Source organism: Protomyctophum bolini (genome assembly GCF_963924005.1).
Source record: "Protomyctophum bolini genome assembly, chromosome: 8".
Classification (NCBI taxonomy): Eukaryota; Metazoa; Chordata; class Actinopteri; order Myctophiformes; family Myctophidae; genus Protomyctophum; species Protomyctophum bolini.
In genome coordinates this window covers 38,136,038-38,153,308 of record NC_137869.1, presented here as the reverse complement: position 1 = coordinate 38,153,308, position 17,271 = coordinate 38,136,038, and the positions used below count along the sequence as shown (strand labels likewise).

Sequence of the window (17,271 nt, the reverse complement as noted above, 5' to 3'; positions counted from 1 at the left end):
TAAGTGCTTCAAAAATAGAGAATTATGAATATGAGCGCTATCGTTTGACAGATCACACCTTGACATATCCATTAAGCTTCACTCCAGAACACGTTTTGTTACAACTCCATTTTCAGCCGTCTCTCTGGTTTTGCCATTATCCTAAATGTGATTTACACAGTGGGGATTAAATAATGTGTAATGCATTTTGTGTTCCCTTAAAAGTGGAGTTAGAGAGCGAAAAGGGAATTGTTAATTGTGTTTCTTGTGACATTCAGCTTCATCTCTCTCTCTCTGTCTCTCTCTCTCTCTCTCTCTCAATGTCTCTTTACTGTGTGTCTCTCTCTCTCTCTCTCTCTCTCTCTCTCTCTGTGTCCTTTCCCTCTTTTGTTTTCCCTATCTGAATATGTAATCATGTTAGTGGGTGTCTCTAACAGTACAGTATCATCATAGTGGGTGTCTCTAACAGTACAGTATCATGTTATTGGGTGTAACAGTACTGTATCATGTTAGTGGGTGTAACAGTACGGTATCATGTTATTGGGTGTAACAGTACGGTATCATGTTATTGGGTGTAACAGTACTGTATCATGTTAGTGGGTGTAACAGTACGGTATCATGTTATTGGGTGTAACAGTACGGTATCATGTTATTGGGTGTAACAGTACGGTATCATGTTAGTGGGTGTAACAGTACGGTATCATGTTATTGGGTGTAACAGTACAGTATCATGTTATTGGGTGTAACAGTACGGTATCATGTTATTGGGTGTAACAGTACAGTATCATGTTATTGGGTGTAACAGTACAGTATCATGTTATTGGGTGTAACAGTACAGTATCATGTTATTGGGTGTAACAGTACGGTATCATGTTATTGGGTGTAACAGTACGGTATCATGTTATTGGGTGTAACAGTACGGTATCATGTTATTGGGTGTAACAGTACGGTATCATCATACGCCTCTCTTCTCCTCCCCGCTAGGTGACTGAAACAAGGACGGGCCCTCTTGGATGCAGTAACTATGACAACCTCGACTCTGTCAGCTCCGTTTTGGTCCAGAGCCCCGAAAACAAGATCCATTTACAAGGTTGGCTCTCCATAATTGAACCCACCAAAATTTCAGATTGTCACACTTTTTTCTCTTCTCTGGAGAGTCTCTAACAGCGACACATTAACGTCACAATTAATTTAGCCTCAATCAGTCTTTCCTGTCTGCCGTGCAGCTTCAGAACAAAAGCATAGAGAACAACAACACAGGATTCAACTTAATATGAATGAATCTGATCAAATTGCATGTGAATCCCAGTGCATGATAATCACGTGTGTGCGTGCGTGCGTGCGTGTGTGTGTGTGTGTGTGTGTGTGTGTGTGTGTGTTGGATACAATAGCAACATATGTCAATATCCTAAAGTGATCTTGAAGTGTTGGTTGTTCAACAATTGCCACTAAATAATGGTTTCAGTTCAGCTGGATATAATCATTATAGTCCTCCATGAAAAATATACTAATGAAATTTATACTACTTGTGCTACTGGATCACGACAAAAGTAGTTTAACACTGAGACACACAAAGTATAGGCTTAACATAAGACTTAGACAGTACTATAGGCCCTACAAGCATTTTCAATCTGGCTTGAAATTTCTTGTGAAATTAGTCGATTAGTAACAGCTGCGTTGTTACTATAGCGTTGCCAAGTTTAACTGGGGGCGTGCCCGCTGAAGCCCTCTATGTTGATTTCCCATGATGCACTTGACAGGGCGGCAGGAAGTGTGTTAATTGCGTTGCTCCTGTTATTTAATCATGGTGCTGCATTGGGGGATTACGTAGTAGTCCTTAATGTGCAGCATTGTGTCATGGTATGTGTTCATTTGGTGATTTTTGTTGGTATTGTGTATTTTGCTGCAAGACCATGAGGTTTGATGTTTATCTGTTCTGGGTTTGAGTGCATTTTGCTTCAACAGAGAAAAGATTCATGTCTCATTTAAAGCTATGTCTGTCATACAGTGTTTTGCATAATTGCATTTCAAACTTGTATATTGGCTATTTTGTTATATGACGTTTAAAATTAGGCTTAGCTGACAGACATTGAACGTGAAGATTAATAGATTGCAATAGTGTTCTTTAGCATTATGGTCACCCAGTTTTCTTAGTGTTTTGACAGTGCAATGTTTATGATTGGAGTAAGACTTACTGTAAGATTGGAGTCATCAGCTCTGCACAAAAAGTCATCAACCCTGCACAAAAAAATAAAAATAAAGCACAATTCAGTAAAACATAGTTCCTAAAATGTTTACATGGTTTCAATCTCTCAGACTTTTTTAACATGCGTTGACAACCTGTCAAGGTGATGCGATTGGTTAAAATAAACTTCAAGCCCTGATTTGATGGGTCGTTGCCACAGACAGAACGCCTAATACTTTGGAGTATATTATTTCCTTGAATGATTTACATGATGTACAGTTGACACAAGTGGTAGAAAACGCTCACGGTAGAAAACCGTATGCAAAACGGATTTAAATGCAATACACAAACCAAGCTATATACACTTCAACTGTCAATTATTCATGGTACGTTTGTCTAACTGCCATGTCCTCTGTCATTGTAACGTCTTCTAACTGCCTCATTGCCTCCAGGCCTCCAGGCCATCCTGCCACCGTACCTGAGGGCCAGATTCGTGCAGGCAGCTCTGAGCTACATTGGCTGTAACGAGGAGGGCCAGTTTGTGTGTCGGGACAGGGACTGCTGGTGCCGCTGCAGCGCCGCCTACCCCCAGTGTAACTGCCCCGAGGTGGACCTGAGGGCCATGGAGGCCGGCCTGCGGCGAATCAGAGACTCCTGGACGCTGGCCAACCGGGACTTTGAGGAGTCAGGTCAGTGCTGTCAGTGTACAGTGCATAAATTCTGCATACCGGTATTCCACCCCCACTGGTGGAATATTACCCTCCACTGTTAGGGCTCCATAAGTGCCATTGCTCACATGCTATACTAATGGAATACTTGTGCCAGAACGTTCACATGGATATGGATTATGGAATTATTTAATGGGCGAGTGAAAACAGAGCATTTATCACATTTAGGCCACGCATTTTGTACCCGAACGGAAATGAATCAGGGTGTTTCTATGGCTCTGTGTGTGAAATACTGTACAAACTGTATGAAACAACAAGAGCCATTCTAGGGCTAGTTCGAGTCCCGTTCATGACAACCATTGCTGCATGTCTCTCCCTTGTCTCTTCCTCCCTTTTCCCTGTCTGTCTTGTAACTATCAATAAAAGGCACGCCAAAACGCCAAAAACAAGTCTTAATAAACAAAAAAAACTATTTGGATCTGAGATGTAGTGGAGCAGAAGTAAAAGTACTGGAAATTGGAAGTACAAATACCTCGTGTGCATAGACTTGTGCATAGTCTATGCATGGACTTGTGCATATAGACTTTTAGTAGAACGGATAGGGAACGCAAGGAAAAGATGCTTGCTAGCACCCTAAACCTATAGCATATAGCAAAGTACACAGCCCTACTTAGCACTAGTTTGGCTGTCCAATTCATTGTAGTTACTCTTATGTTTTTTCTACAAGACGTTAAGTCAAGCACTTTGATGTTGTCTGTTTAAAGCCACAGTAGTTGGCTTGAATGTAGTAAGTAATGTTCGTCAACTACAGACTAAAGACAATACATATTTTCATGGGGAAAAATGAGAACCATCATGTGAGAATCGAGATCAAGATTAACATTTGAGCAAGCACTAGCCCTACTTGTAAGCCTACACCTAATATTACACAGTATCATAGAAAATGTATTGTTCTTTTGTCACATGCACAAGTTGTGGCACTGTAGTTGAGCGAGTGTAGGAATGAGCACGGTGGAAGTGAAATGGAGGTGAACGTCGGAGGTATAGACAGAGGACAATGTAGACGACTGCAATGAATCACCATCAGCTGATGAGTGAGGCTCCTGCTGTGACACAGGAGGCTCCTGCTGTGACACAGGCTCAAAGGAAAGAATGACTGAATAACTTTACCTCTTTGGAAAGGCAGGGAATACGTGTTCAAAAGGGCAGCCAGACAGTAAAATCCCCCGTGTTCATTTAAAGCTGCTATAAGCAATATTTCTCTAATTTCTAATGACATTTTTTTTAATTTTTATTTGGTATTCAGACTTCCAGCAATGAGTGTGTGTGAGTGTGTGTGTGTGTGTGTGTGTGTGTGTGTGTGTGTGTGTGTGTGTGTGTGTTGCTGCAGTACTATTTAATTCAACCTAGATCACCTTTAGGCAAATAAGACCATACTTAAAGACAAAAATCTGACCTGTCTGAACTGAGTGGTGTGCGTGCATGCGTGCATGTGTGTGTGTGTGTGTGTGTGTGTGTGTGTGTGTGTGTGTGTGTGTGTCAGGCTTCTCAACAGTGACACATGGCGATCAACCAACGCTATTGCCGTACTAATACAGACAGTACATACATGGGGACAGACAGACGGACGGACATAGCTGGTAGTTGGAGTGGCTAGCACCGCTCAAAAGCTAGAGGCTGCTCCTTCCTGCTGGATTTCTGACCCTTAACAGCCCATTCCCACTGCAGGTTATTTCTGTCCGCCCGCTCCCTCAACAGCTTTTTGAGGGAGTTTAAGTACCGCCTGCTCCCACAATATTTTAATTGGGAATATATACAGAAAGAACAGAATATGAGAGAGAGAGAGAGAGAGAGAGGGGGGGGGGGGAGGACTGTGTCGCTGTCCATTTCAGCACAATGCACAGAGACACAGTGGTCTGTGTCTCTGTCCATTTCAGCACAATGCACAGAGACACAGTGGTCTGTGTCTCTGTCCATTTCAGCACAATGCACAGAGACACAGTGGTCTGTGTCTCTGTCCATTTCAGCACAATGCACAGAGACACAGTGGTCTGTTTCTCTGTCCATTTCAGCACAATGGACAGAGACACAGTGGTCTGTTTCTCTGTGCATTTCAGCACAATGGACAGAGACACAGTGGTCTGTGGCTCTTTTACTGCCCAGGGCGAGATGTTCCGTCTTTTAAGCGTCATATTTGTTTGATATCGGCGAGCGATGCACTACACCAGGGGTTCTCAACCCGAGGGTCGCGACCCCTAGAGGGGTCGCCAAATTATTTTGGGGGGTCCCCAATTAAAATAAATAAATAAATGATTTGTTTTCGTGCAACTGAATGACTGGAAAATGGAAATATAGAGTGAACATAGTACACATAGTACATGCATAAACTTTACTTAATGATTATATCTATTTCAGTATTCATTTATGACGTATTTTCTCTAATATTAAGGTTATTTTTCAGTCAGTTTGTATTGGGGCGGGGGGGGGGGGGGGGGGGGGTCCCGTCGGTGGGCGTGGTAGAGGGATTCATGCCTCGGGTGGTCGGCAATCCTCCCGCGAGTGTTTCGGTTTGATGCTATGATATCTGCACAACTAAATGGAGTCACTGTGTTACCTTCAAAAGGGCTCTGAAGTCCAGCTATTTAATAGCTGGGCTATGTACTGGTTCCAAGTGAAGCTGGGCACTAGTAGTGTCAAATACATGCATAACCTGTGTAGGCGTTGAGCTTTTTTCATGCGTAGAAATAACCTTGACACATGTCAATACATTTCAACGCATTTCAACGTTGTGAGCAGGTGTGTGCTTTTCACGGGGGTGTGCCTGTCTGTCACTCCACCTGACGAATTGCCGCATCTCCCTACCAGTCTTTTTTTTTCATTCAAAATAGATTGTTGCTTTCGATGTGAAAATCCCTGTAAACTGCTTTTCATACTAAAAAAATGTGTTCATACGTACACTATGGACAATAATTCACAGTAATTGACAAGCAATAACACTTTTGTGGTAGCCATTGAGGCACATTTACTGCATATGAACAACTTTAAAACTCAAATTAAGGGCTTTAACGTGCCTATGAATTCCCAGATGACTAAGCAGTCATAAAATGGGCCTAAATATTTTTCAACTTTTAGCAGAAAACACTAGCTAACGGACACGTGCAAATATCACATTATTCAAAATAACAATATGAACAGCAGCAGCTTTAAAGCTTCAGCTGTATTATAGCCAGGTGCCTTTCCTTATAAAATGAAATAAAAATGTGCTCAACAACACGGACATCATCACGTATGTGTATGTACCGTAATATCAAATTGAAAATACATCCTAAATACTCCTAATGAATAATAAAATAAAGTAATTAGGCAAAGATCACGCTTTGATCTCGCCACAAAGCAGGGTGCATGGAACAAGCTCCCACTGTACCTTCGTCAGGCAGCCTCTGTAGACATTTTTAAAGCACAGCTCAAGACGCACTTCTACAACATTGCTTTTAATTGATATTTTATTCATGTCCTCACTGTATTGCATTACTGCTTGTTTTTTTATGTTGTTGCCTTGCTTTTCTTCTTTTTTTTCTCCATTGCTCTGTAAAGCACTTTGAGCTGCATTTCATGTCATGAAAGGTGCTATACAAATAAAGTTTTATTATTATTATTATTATTATATGGCCTGTAATTCCAAACATTGGAACTTCCTTATGGTGATAAAATGAGAACTTCCACAGAACTTCCACAGTCTCTTACAGTCTATGCTAGTGACTCTCTCTCTCTCTCTCTCTCTCTCTCTAAGTCTGCTCTGACCTTAGAATGCAGTGGAGGAAGAGAATATTACTTGTCGACTGATGCACTGTGCATCAGGTACCATGCTTGTGTGTCTCCCTTCCAAGATGCGCCCACAGACACTTAAAAATGCCCTCTCTATGGGTGCACTGCCTGCAGGCATGCTCATGGTAAAACATGCCAATTTTGAGAAGGCAGGGACGCGATCTCTGCTGATCTGTTCCGAGTCTGGGTGTTCCGAGAGGTGGGTGTGCTGACTGAGATGTTCTGCCATTTCATCACCCACAGCCGTTTGTGTCAAAACACAGGATGCATCATATTCTCAGTCGGTGAATTGGTGGCTATGTGTATTGGGTGGTTGAGGTATCCTCAGGTCAAACTGGCATCTGGATAATTTACTTTGTTTGCACCTTTGGATTGGATTGTTTTATTAAGAGGCCTAGGTTAGCCTATCTGAAGCATTCATATCACACTTACACTTTTGACCACGTCATCATTTAATCTGGATCTGTAACGAGCATTTTAGGCATCGGTAATGATGTAATCCTGTACTGTATAATGATGTGTGCAGGGGTTTTATGTCACTAGTGCCCATTAGGTCTTGCAGATGTTAGGCACAGACTATGGCAAATTCAGAGAGCAAATAACACGTGGCAGTGTTCACTGGGTCTAATGGACCACGGTAGCGCACGTGACTTGCTGGGGGGCAATGAAAAATTGTTGTGAATATCGCATTGCCGTTGAGCCTGGTGTATCCACACAAGGCATGCAGCATTCATGTTGGCTCCGTGGTCACTGACAAACAGAACAAGCATTGATATGTCTATTCCAAATGCACAACATTTCTGGAACAGCAGGCACCGTTCCGTCTTTGACACACCATCTTCGAAGGGAGCCGCCCACATAACACCCTCAAAACAAGACCAAAGTCATGGCTTGTGCAATGGATTGTGCTGGATATGAATGGTTTCATGGTCAGTCCATATATCGGTCGTGCTGGCACATCCATTACTTTTTGATGATGGTCTTTATTTGAGCTGCCGCTGATGCCTGCAGTGCCTGTGCTCTCCCGTCGATGTGTCTGGAAACAGTGGTTGCATGAGGCACGATTGTTGTTCCATGTCAACAAAGCCTTTCCCAGTGCCAAAATCATATGGCTGAATGTCTCAAGAACAAATGCAACACATCTATCAGTCGAACATCATACCCCTCGCTCAGGCGACCCAGCCCGGGGTTGATCAAGTCCTGACTTATGTCCCAGTAGCTACCCTCAAATCAGTCCCATTAGGGAAAGACCAGGGCTACACAATCCGTTGGAACTACTCCAGAACTACTCTGCCAGGGCTGGGAGGTACGCTTCTGGCGCATGGAAGGACTAGGCTCTGTGGGTTGACTCCTGTCCAAACAGAGGGCAACCGTACTATATCAAGTCGTTTCTTTTGCACACACAGAAAATACATTAGCATTGGCAAACCATTTTCATGTTTTCTGGAGTTTCCGACATTGGCAAAACATTTTCATGTTTCCTTCGGTGGTTCCATTTTGGAGCAGTGTCCATAGTGTCCTGGAAGCAAGTTTTGGTGTTGATATTCCTTTTGATTTTAAAACCATGTATCTTGCCGATCTGGAAAGATGTCAATTTGCAAAGCAGGATCAGTATTTACTGAGGGTATTGCTGGTGGCATCCAAAAAAGCCTTAACTAAAAAGTAGCTTACAAAATGTTATACCAACTATAAATTAATTGATTAATTTAATCTAGAGATCTGGGCACCATATTTGGGGGGCATTCCCATGTATGGGGATATTGAGGGGAAATGTACGATTTCATAGTAACAATGAAATGAAGTATCAATTAGAAGGCATGTTTGATTAAAATTCAATAAAAAGTCAAATTTATAAAAAAATAAATATAAGAAAATGGGTGTTAATAAGCCTGAGTAGACGATGACATGACCCAAAATGGTTTTGAAAGTGAAATATCTCTTTAACCCATTTTGACATGAGCATTGCACATACAAAATGAGTGGTCAAAAGTATTATGAATACTAATACACGGTACTGTGGAGAACACAGGATGTTTTTAAAGAGGGAGAGTGGTTAGTCCTTCGTACTTTCGATCACCACTATTGTATTTTATTAAGTGGAAAGCTGAGAGGGAAGACGTAGATGGAGCAATTTGGAACACCATTTAAATTTAAATTCTATTATTGTCTCCATGGCCATCTCTGTACATCTCTGACCACTACATCTCTGTCTACTTTCTAGTACTTCACATTATCCACTTTATAGTGATTCACTGATTGCTTTGAAAATGTCAAACCATTAACAAATCAAATGATAATAATAATAAATTAAAAAAGCTTGTGGGGATAAGGACATTATCAAAAATGTAAATGTCAATCCAAATCACACACAAAATACAAATTCATGACCGAAAAAGGCATAGGCTGAAGCTATCACTATTGGAATATAGAGCAATTTAACACCTATACAAAACAAATGGCTTTGGACACTTGGACATAGATCACGTATAGTTATAATTAACACAATTAGGAAAGCATTGTGTTTCTTTGCATTCTTTGTAGCCGTTAAATCTGGCTTTGTTCCACCAATTAGCTATAATATAATACATGCTCCTGGACTACAATGACATTGTATTTTTCAGCATTGTGTTTACTCATACATCGTCAACAAGCCACTACACTAACATAATTAGCTTAATTTGTCAAATGAATTCATTGAGGTTTATATAGCTTCCAAAAACTAAACAAAAACAGAGCCAGTCTGTGCAAACAAACCCCAACAATTAAGCCTGGTTTAGTCGAGCGCCCGTGTCACGCACCCAACAAAGCCCATTTTCCAGCTGGCGTTGTGAGCTTGGAGTTCCGCTACTTTCGACGTGCGATACACAACCACACAACCGAGTATAAGAGGCATTATATTTTCAGCAGTTTTTTTCCATTATTGTACTCCCACTCTGTTTCCTATAGATGCGTGCCTTCAACCCCCATTTGTTTTAGATGTAATATGAAAGGGAGGCATTGTTACTTGGCTGCTTTCAGCTGCTGACAAGGTGATAATGGTACTATAGGAAGACGTCAGGCTTTCAGCGATGAGGTGCCATCGTCACCACGGCAAGCTAACATTCTACTTTTGGCAGGAGCTGATACTTTACCCCCTGGGAATCTTGCCAGTGTGTAGTAAGCACGACGGAGAGCAACTGCTGTAATTCCACTGACGACAACAACAGCCTGAGTCTGATAAATAAATTCAGCGAGCCAGGAAGGTGAAATCTATGGTGTTAGAATTATACTTTGAGTAACAGTTAGGACGTAAAGCGAGGGTAACGTACGAGGATGCAGCTAGTGTGTCGTCGGGGACGGTCGGACACACACACACGCGCGCGCACGCACACACACACACACACACACGCACGCACGCGTCCAGTCCCCGTCGTCTCCAATTGTGGTTCCTTGCCATTCGCAAGAAGACGACAAAGAACAAAAAAACAACAAACAACTGGAATGACCGCACAGACAACAGAGCACGCCTTTATGGGAGCATAATATGCATGAGTGATTTACCACTAGGTATCAGAGGGAGGACAATGTGCTATACATAATCTGCAATGGAGCGAACAGGTCTCTCTTTCACCCTCTCTCTCTCCTCTCCCACTCGCAATACTTTCAATTAAAGAAGAGCAAGAAAACACTCCATGTGGGAATCAATCTTTTTGGGAAGCCAACCCTGAGCCCTGAAACTCTGAGCCCTGAAACCCTGAACCCTGAGTCCAATACACTATACATGGCATGGCAAAAAATATATTTTCTTAATAGTATTATTTCATTGCAATATGCCCTGACTAATCGCCAGGCAATCCAATGAGTCTAGAGAGGTTTTCCAATTCGATACAGCATTATCAGCATAACTTGTATTAATTGCAAATGGAGGAACAATTTTCTCACACCGATATTGATTTACCGAGATAACAAACCGTTGATGATGATATTGACATTGAATGGCAGGAAAATGAAATGTGATTATTTTATATCCTGTGCCTATAGTAGACAGCAGTGGCCGAGACAGCAGGGCCGCGAGACGCGACCCCCCCAAAATAATCATATTTGATTTGGTCTGGTATTTTTTAAAACTAGGCTTACAACTCTCCTCACCCCCGTCTGCCTTTCAGATGAGTTCCAGAACTTTGTCCGGAGGCTCCCTACGTTCTACGCGCTCAACACGTCCGCCATCCAGTATTTCTGGAAGATGGAGCCGGCCGCTCACCAGCGCTACCGTCAGCTGGAGCTCAGCAACCAGCAGCTCCTCAGCAAAGCGCGACGCATCGTCAGCAAGCTCTTCACCCTCAGCCGGAGGTGTCGAACACAGCCCAGAATCATCATGCTGAGGGAGAGGTGAGAAGATGGGAGGCTTCACTGCTCACCTTTTTGTCAACACAGATGTCGACACAACATTCTGCGTGTGCGTGTGTTGTATGCATGCGCGCGCGCGTGTGTGTGTGTGTGTGTGTGTGTGTGTGTGTGTGTGTTATACAGTATACAGCAGCACACAGACATACTGTAGACGTGCATGCCAGTGGGTGTGCGACTGTGCGTCGATGTGTATGAGCATGAATTCCTGTACAACTTATGCAAAAGTGAGTACAAAAAAATACCAAAGAACTGAGCACAATTAGGCCTAGTTTAGTGTTAAGTTAACAGAAGCTCGGTTGATTATTATATGCAGTCAATTTGGCACTATACAACTTTGTCATCCCATAAACTAGGCTAATAATGAACTCAAGCCATTAGCATTCATTATGCAGCTCAGGGACATCGCCAGTCTACATTTATTTTGGCAAAAGAAGGAATCTACACTAGCACGGTAGCATTTAACTTAGAATCCTTAGATGAATTATGTAGTTCTGTTCTGTCTGGAGATATGCATGAGGAGATTTCCATTCAAATTCATTTTAGCCCTTAACCCATTTTGGGCGGGCACCCCTTTTGGTGTTAGCATCCTGTTATGCTTTAGCTAATGAAAAATAACAGATCTACAAGCTCATAGCGCTCCACCGAGTGGCACGTGCTTGTAGTTCTGCTATTTTTGAAGAATCGTGAAAAGTGACATGAAAGTGTTTGAGAACGACTGACTTAGAAAAACATAGCTTTTTTAAGAAAACAGTCAGTATTTAGAAGACATTTGCAGAATCGTTCCCAGGTAAAAATGGGTTAACTGGGCTTCATCTACAATTCTACATGCACAAACCTGCCCCGAGGATGGATGGAAATTTAATTTGACGGTACAGTGTGAGCACAGTGGTGCTGCTAGATGAGACGTACCACTGTGGGATCATTCAAAATGCAGCGGAGTGTGAGAGAGACAGATGCTATCAGAACGCATTACAACTCATAATTTGGTGCAATACTTTACAACATTAATACTTTAATTATTAAGGAAGCTCTGATCACTTTAACAGGTTCAAAGACAAAACAATCAGCTTTTAAAAGTAAAGCTGTCCAGCCCTTATTCATTTGAATGACCTTGCGCGCATGTGCGTGTCCGTGCGTGCGTCCGTCCGTCCAGCTGAGCGCAGGCATTACAGTCTCTGTTTGACATTCTCAGGCAATGATGAATGCTCATGTGATAATATATTACGGTAATATCAAATCCACCATAAATTACATAAAAGTTAATAAAGGAATAGACCATGGAACAGAGATAATCTCAGTATTTTCAATGAAAACAAAATATATCCCATATGTTGGGAATTCATTTAATTTGTTTGTATTGATAGACTCAGGCTCAGACTTTAAAGTCAGCTCAGTGTTGTTGTTCAAGAAAACATGTTTTTTTCTGCATGCTGAAAATAGAAATGATCTCTGTTCCATTGCCTGCTTCAGGCTTTTGTATTATTATTGTGGTTGTTCATGGTGGATTTATTCGTTCTTTTTCAAAGGAGAATTCATGCATCTCAGTAAGTCTTTGTCTGAAAAAGTGAGATAAAGAAATAGCCAACAGGAATGGCCACAAAGTGCGCAGACATCTTCCACAACATCTAGAGAAATGCCTCCAACTATACGTTCCCCATTTTGGGATTAAGAATTTCCTAGTACATTTCTCTGCAGTTGTTTTTAGGTCACATCAGGGAGGGGGGAAAAAGAATAAGCTTAGAATAAAATATGTGTCCTTAGCATGTGAGGTGTTATTTGTCAACAAATCTATAGGTTTTCCCCAAATCAGCTTCCCATTTGCATGGTTTATGGCATTCCACTGCACCCTGCTTCTAATGACTCATTACAATTATTTCCATTTAGGCCTGACGTCAAAATTTAAGAAATGTCTCTAAATCTTGACAGTTTCTGTATCAGTGGTTCTCAATATTGGACCCCAAAAATTATATGTAATATGCCTCTGCCCCCCCTTCTGAAAATATGTTGTTCCAGGGATCTCCCCAGAAGCAAAGATTTGCGTTAAAATCTTCACTCTTTAACAATATATATTCAAAGATTTGAGGCACATTTTCACGATTTTTCACAAATTGCAGACCTACAAGTTCATGAGCTATGAGCTTGTAGATCTGCTATTTTTCAATAGCTAAAGTATAACATAATGCTTAAAACACCAAAAGGGGTTCCCGCCCAAAATGGGTTAATGAGCAAAATATATATTTTTGTTTAGGTGGTCAAATAAGGGCAAATAAGGTTACACATTTTACCCTTGCATGCAGTCATGGCATGGAGTCATGGACAGAGCGTGATAGTGTCATTATTGTCACCCCTGGCCCCTGGCCCTGAAGGCCTGTTCTGAGCCAGGAAAAACTCTGAATACGCTGGTAGAATGGAGGACTCAGGTCAGGATATCAGTAGCCACAAAACATTTGACATGTGGCCATTGTGTGTTTGCACGGGAAAGAAATTGGTTTAATGCGAGCCTGCAACATCTATCATCTACCGACAAAATAGCTAGTCTACTACACCCACAGCAGGAAATTGAATCCTTGGCTCTACAATTATGCTGGTCCTGTGTTGTGGATACCGAGTGAAATGACCTGACCGACAATGAACAGCTTGTGCGGTGAGCGCCCGCCTGCTCTGGGGTTTGTCCCTCCTGGCTGCTGCGTCTCCAAGACAATTTGCATGCTGTGCTGCCACGGTGTATGCTAGGATGATGGGACAACTTGTGGGCCTCTTGCTGTGCACAGCTTCCACTGAGAGATGTACACAATTGCCCACATGGCACATGACTTATAGCCAAAGATAACAGACTTATTTGTTGTTTGTTTTTTTTTCAATTGAAATATAGGATGGATTGGTGCTCTACAGTATCTGCCATACATGAATGAATACTTATTATGCAGCATTTGGAGTGTTTTGGGAGGACACATTATATTATGTCCCCCGCATACGGTATGTCAGCTGTTCACCATGTGCTCGCTTTGCCACCGTCACACACACACACACAACATTAATCATTGTTTTCTGTGTCATGTTGGGTTGTAACTGAAAGAGATTTGGCCAGAGTGGGCCAATCAAACAGTTGCATAATAACCTTAATGTAATATTAGGAAGTAGATATAATTATCTTTGCTTTATTGAGTCAAATGTTGGTCTCACAGTCACGTAGGTATTACCGACTAGCACCTGATTCATTCATGGGACATTATTATTTGATTATCCTCATCATAATTTGCATGATAGTCAATTATGAGTATAGCCACATTAATCAAAAATGTAAAGTCAGCTGTAAGTTACACAACCCATGAGTCATACAATATTGTAGATGATCAGGTTAACGACATAGTTTAGCGTTCTGCACTGGGCTTCTTTTGTATGTGTTATGGAAAATAGGTGTTCCTTATTTGTTTGCTTAGAGGCCAAGCGCATGCACACTGTGTAGAAGGTGTGAGAGAGCGACAGAGAGGGAGAGAGCTATGCACCATTTTTTGCAATAATAACAACAACAGTTATAATAACAGTCCACACAGACATATTTCTTGTTAACACTCGATCCACAGTCTGGGGTCCGCATTACTGTCACACTTAATAGTGTGAGTCACACTTAATAGTGTGAGTAGGTGTCCCAAATATGACACAATTTAGGTTATCTATCACAACAAGTCTAAACCTCTCGACAGTGTAATGCCAAGACAAGCGATTACTATAATAAAACGTCCAAGCATCAACATCACTGCCACATGACACGTGGCGGGCTCAAAGGTTGGTGAACCAATAGGAAGTCGGCGCCGGTTTCCAGCGCTAGTTTGTCCCGCCCCTCTACGCTCAGAAAAGCATATACTGTAGGTCTCTTTCAGGTTAGTGTCGAAGTGTCCTTGAGCGAGACGCTGAACCCCAAACTACTCCTGATGTGCAGGTCGGTGCCTTGCATGGTTTCCTCTGCCATGAAGGAAACGAAGGCAATGCACAATCTATATGTAAAGCACGATAAAAGCACTATTTACCATTTTACCCCGTCTTTTTTCTTGCAGGCCCTTCGGCTACTGGCTGAACTACATCCTGTCCATCATGTACTGCAGCGAGAACAACCACATCGGCTCGTACCTGGAGCAGACCAGGAGCTGCTCCTGCCCCTACGAGCACCCCTCCTGCCAGGGCGTGATCCCCTGCACCGTGGGCGAGGGCACCTCGTGCGCCTCCTGCTCCTACGAGAACCGCTCGCGCTGCGCCACCTGCAACCAGGGCCACATGCTGAGCCAGGGCGCGTGCCGCAACGAGGTGCCCGACTCCACGGACCACTACATCGGCTTCGAGACCGACCTGCAGGACCTGGAGCTGCGCTACCTCCTGCAGCGGCGCGACGCCCGCATCGGCATCCACGGGATCTTCGTGAGCAACGACGTCCGGCTCAACAACTGGTTCGACCCGTCCTGGAGGAAGAGGATGCTGCTGACGCTGAAGAGCAACAAGTACAAGTCCAACCACGTCCACATGCTCCTGGGGATATCCCTGCAGATCTGCCTCACCAAGAACAGCACGCTGGAGCCCATGATGTCCGTCTACATCAACCCGTTCGGGGGCAGCCACTCGGAGAGCTGGATCATGCCCATCGACCAGAACAACTACCCGGACTGGGAGAGGACTAAACTAGACATTCCCCTGGACTGTTACAACTGGACGTTGACCCTGGGGAACAAGTGGAAGACGTTTTTCGAGACCATCCACTTCTACCTGCGGAGTCGGATTAAGGCGCCCACGGCCGACGGGAACGGCTCCGTCTACTACGAGCCCCTGGAGTTCCTGGAGCCGGGGCGGAACCTGGGCTACATGAAGATCAACAGCATCCAGGTGTACGGCTACAGCATGCACTTTGACCCGGAGGCCATCCAGGACCTGATCCTGCAGCTGGACTACCCGTACACTCAGGGATCGCAGGACTCCGCCTTGCTGCAGCTGCTGGAGATCCGGGACCGGGTCAACCGGCTGTCCCCGCCGGGACAGCAGCCCATGGACCTGTTCTCCTGTCTGCTGCGGCACCGGCTCAAACTGTCCACCACGGACGTTGTCCGGATCCAGGCGGCGCTGCAGACTTTCAGTGCCAAGCAGCCCAGGTCGATGGAATACGAGACCACCAAATTATGTAGCTAATAAAGTGGCCGTCGTCCAAATTGCACAGATGGCCGCGCGGTTACCACACTCGCCCGATGACGGTGAAAATGTTGGAACGGAGCGAGGGAAGTTTGCGTGGGATGTTTTCAGTGTCGTTGTGGCTGTCGAGAGTGCATTTGGGATGGTAATGTCAACTTTCATATGAATTTGTACAACATGGTAGGAAGGTTTTACTTCTACCGACACCATTTATTCCTCCCCCCCCCCTTCTTGCTTAAGATTAAATAACCTTGACAGTTATGGATATCAAATAAATACCTATCATCAAATAAAAACTGTCATCACTGACAATGTTGCCTACTACTGTACGTAATGTGCTGAAGTTCGTAGATTGCACAGATTTCAAGAATTACCTACATACGTAAACGCTTTTGCTGATGAAGTATTATCCCAGCAATGCATTCTTCAGCATGTCGTTTTTTTTCCTTTTGGTACATTACGTTTCTGAGTTCAACGTAAACATTATTGTTTTATTGCAGTGCCCCCGTGTATAGACTTGCACATAATGGCAGATACATCTGTTCTTTTTTTTCTTTCTTTCTATTTCACATTTTTTTATTAAAATAAAGTAATTATTATAATAGAGATACTGTATTAATCCAAATTTGCTTAAGAAAAAAGAAATAAAAAATATAATACACCATGATGATCAACGATAGCCATGTTACAGGCATTCAATGTTACATGTGCTTTTATTTTTATAATATTGTTGTTTGTGAGACAAAGGTTGCAAAAACAACATTGATAAATGTATAAAACAATTTGTTAATACACTAAATAAAACATTTTTATGTGTGGTCTGTAAATATTGCGTTTTTCGTGTGTGCAATACGCAAATTATCGCAAACTATTTTCTTCAAAGTTTTGGTTTGTTGTGATTCGTATCAAAATGTTGTCCTGTGTTTAACAAAAAGACAGACAGACAGACAGACAGGAAGAAAAAGCGTGAAACGCACTCTGTTCGTTATAGTCAACTCTCCAAATTGCACAGTTGAAAGTTAATCTTTCTATTCATCTGCTTCCATTTAGGAAAGC

At 42.8% G+C, this 17,271-nt stretch overlaps 1 protein-coding gene across 1 annotated transcript in view; it reads left to right on the top strand.

Moving 5' to 3' along the window:
• brinp3a.1 (bone morphogenetic protein/retinoic acid inducible neural-specific 3a, tandem duplicate 1) overlaps nucleotides 1-16,961 on the top strand; it is a 58,838-nt gene extending 41,877 nt beyond the window's left edge. Inside the window, exons 5-8 of the mRNA XM_080770662.1 lie at nucleotides 964-1,069; nucleotides 2,617-2,853; nucleotides 10,803-11,025; nucleotides 15,099-16,961. Of these exons, the coding sequence (XP_080626788.1) occupies nucleotides 964-1,069; nucleotides 2,617-2,853; nucleotides 10,803-11,025; nucleotides 15,099-16,215 (1,683 nt within the window). The 3' untranslated portion in view covers nucleotides 16,216-16,961. The remainder of the gene's footprint in view (nucleotides 1-963; nucleotides 1,070-2,616; nucleotides 2,854-10,802; nucleotides 11,026-15,098) is intronic.
• Nucleotides 16,962-17,271: the final 310 nt, after the last annotated feature.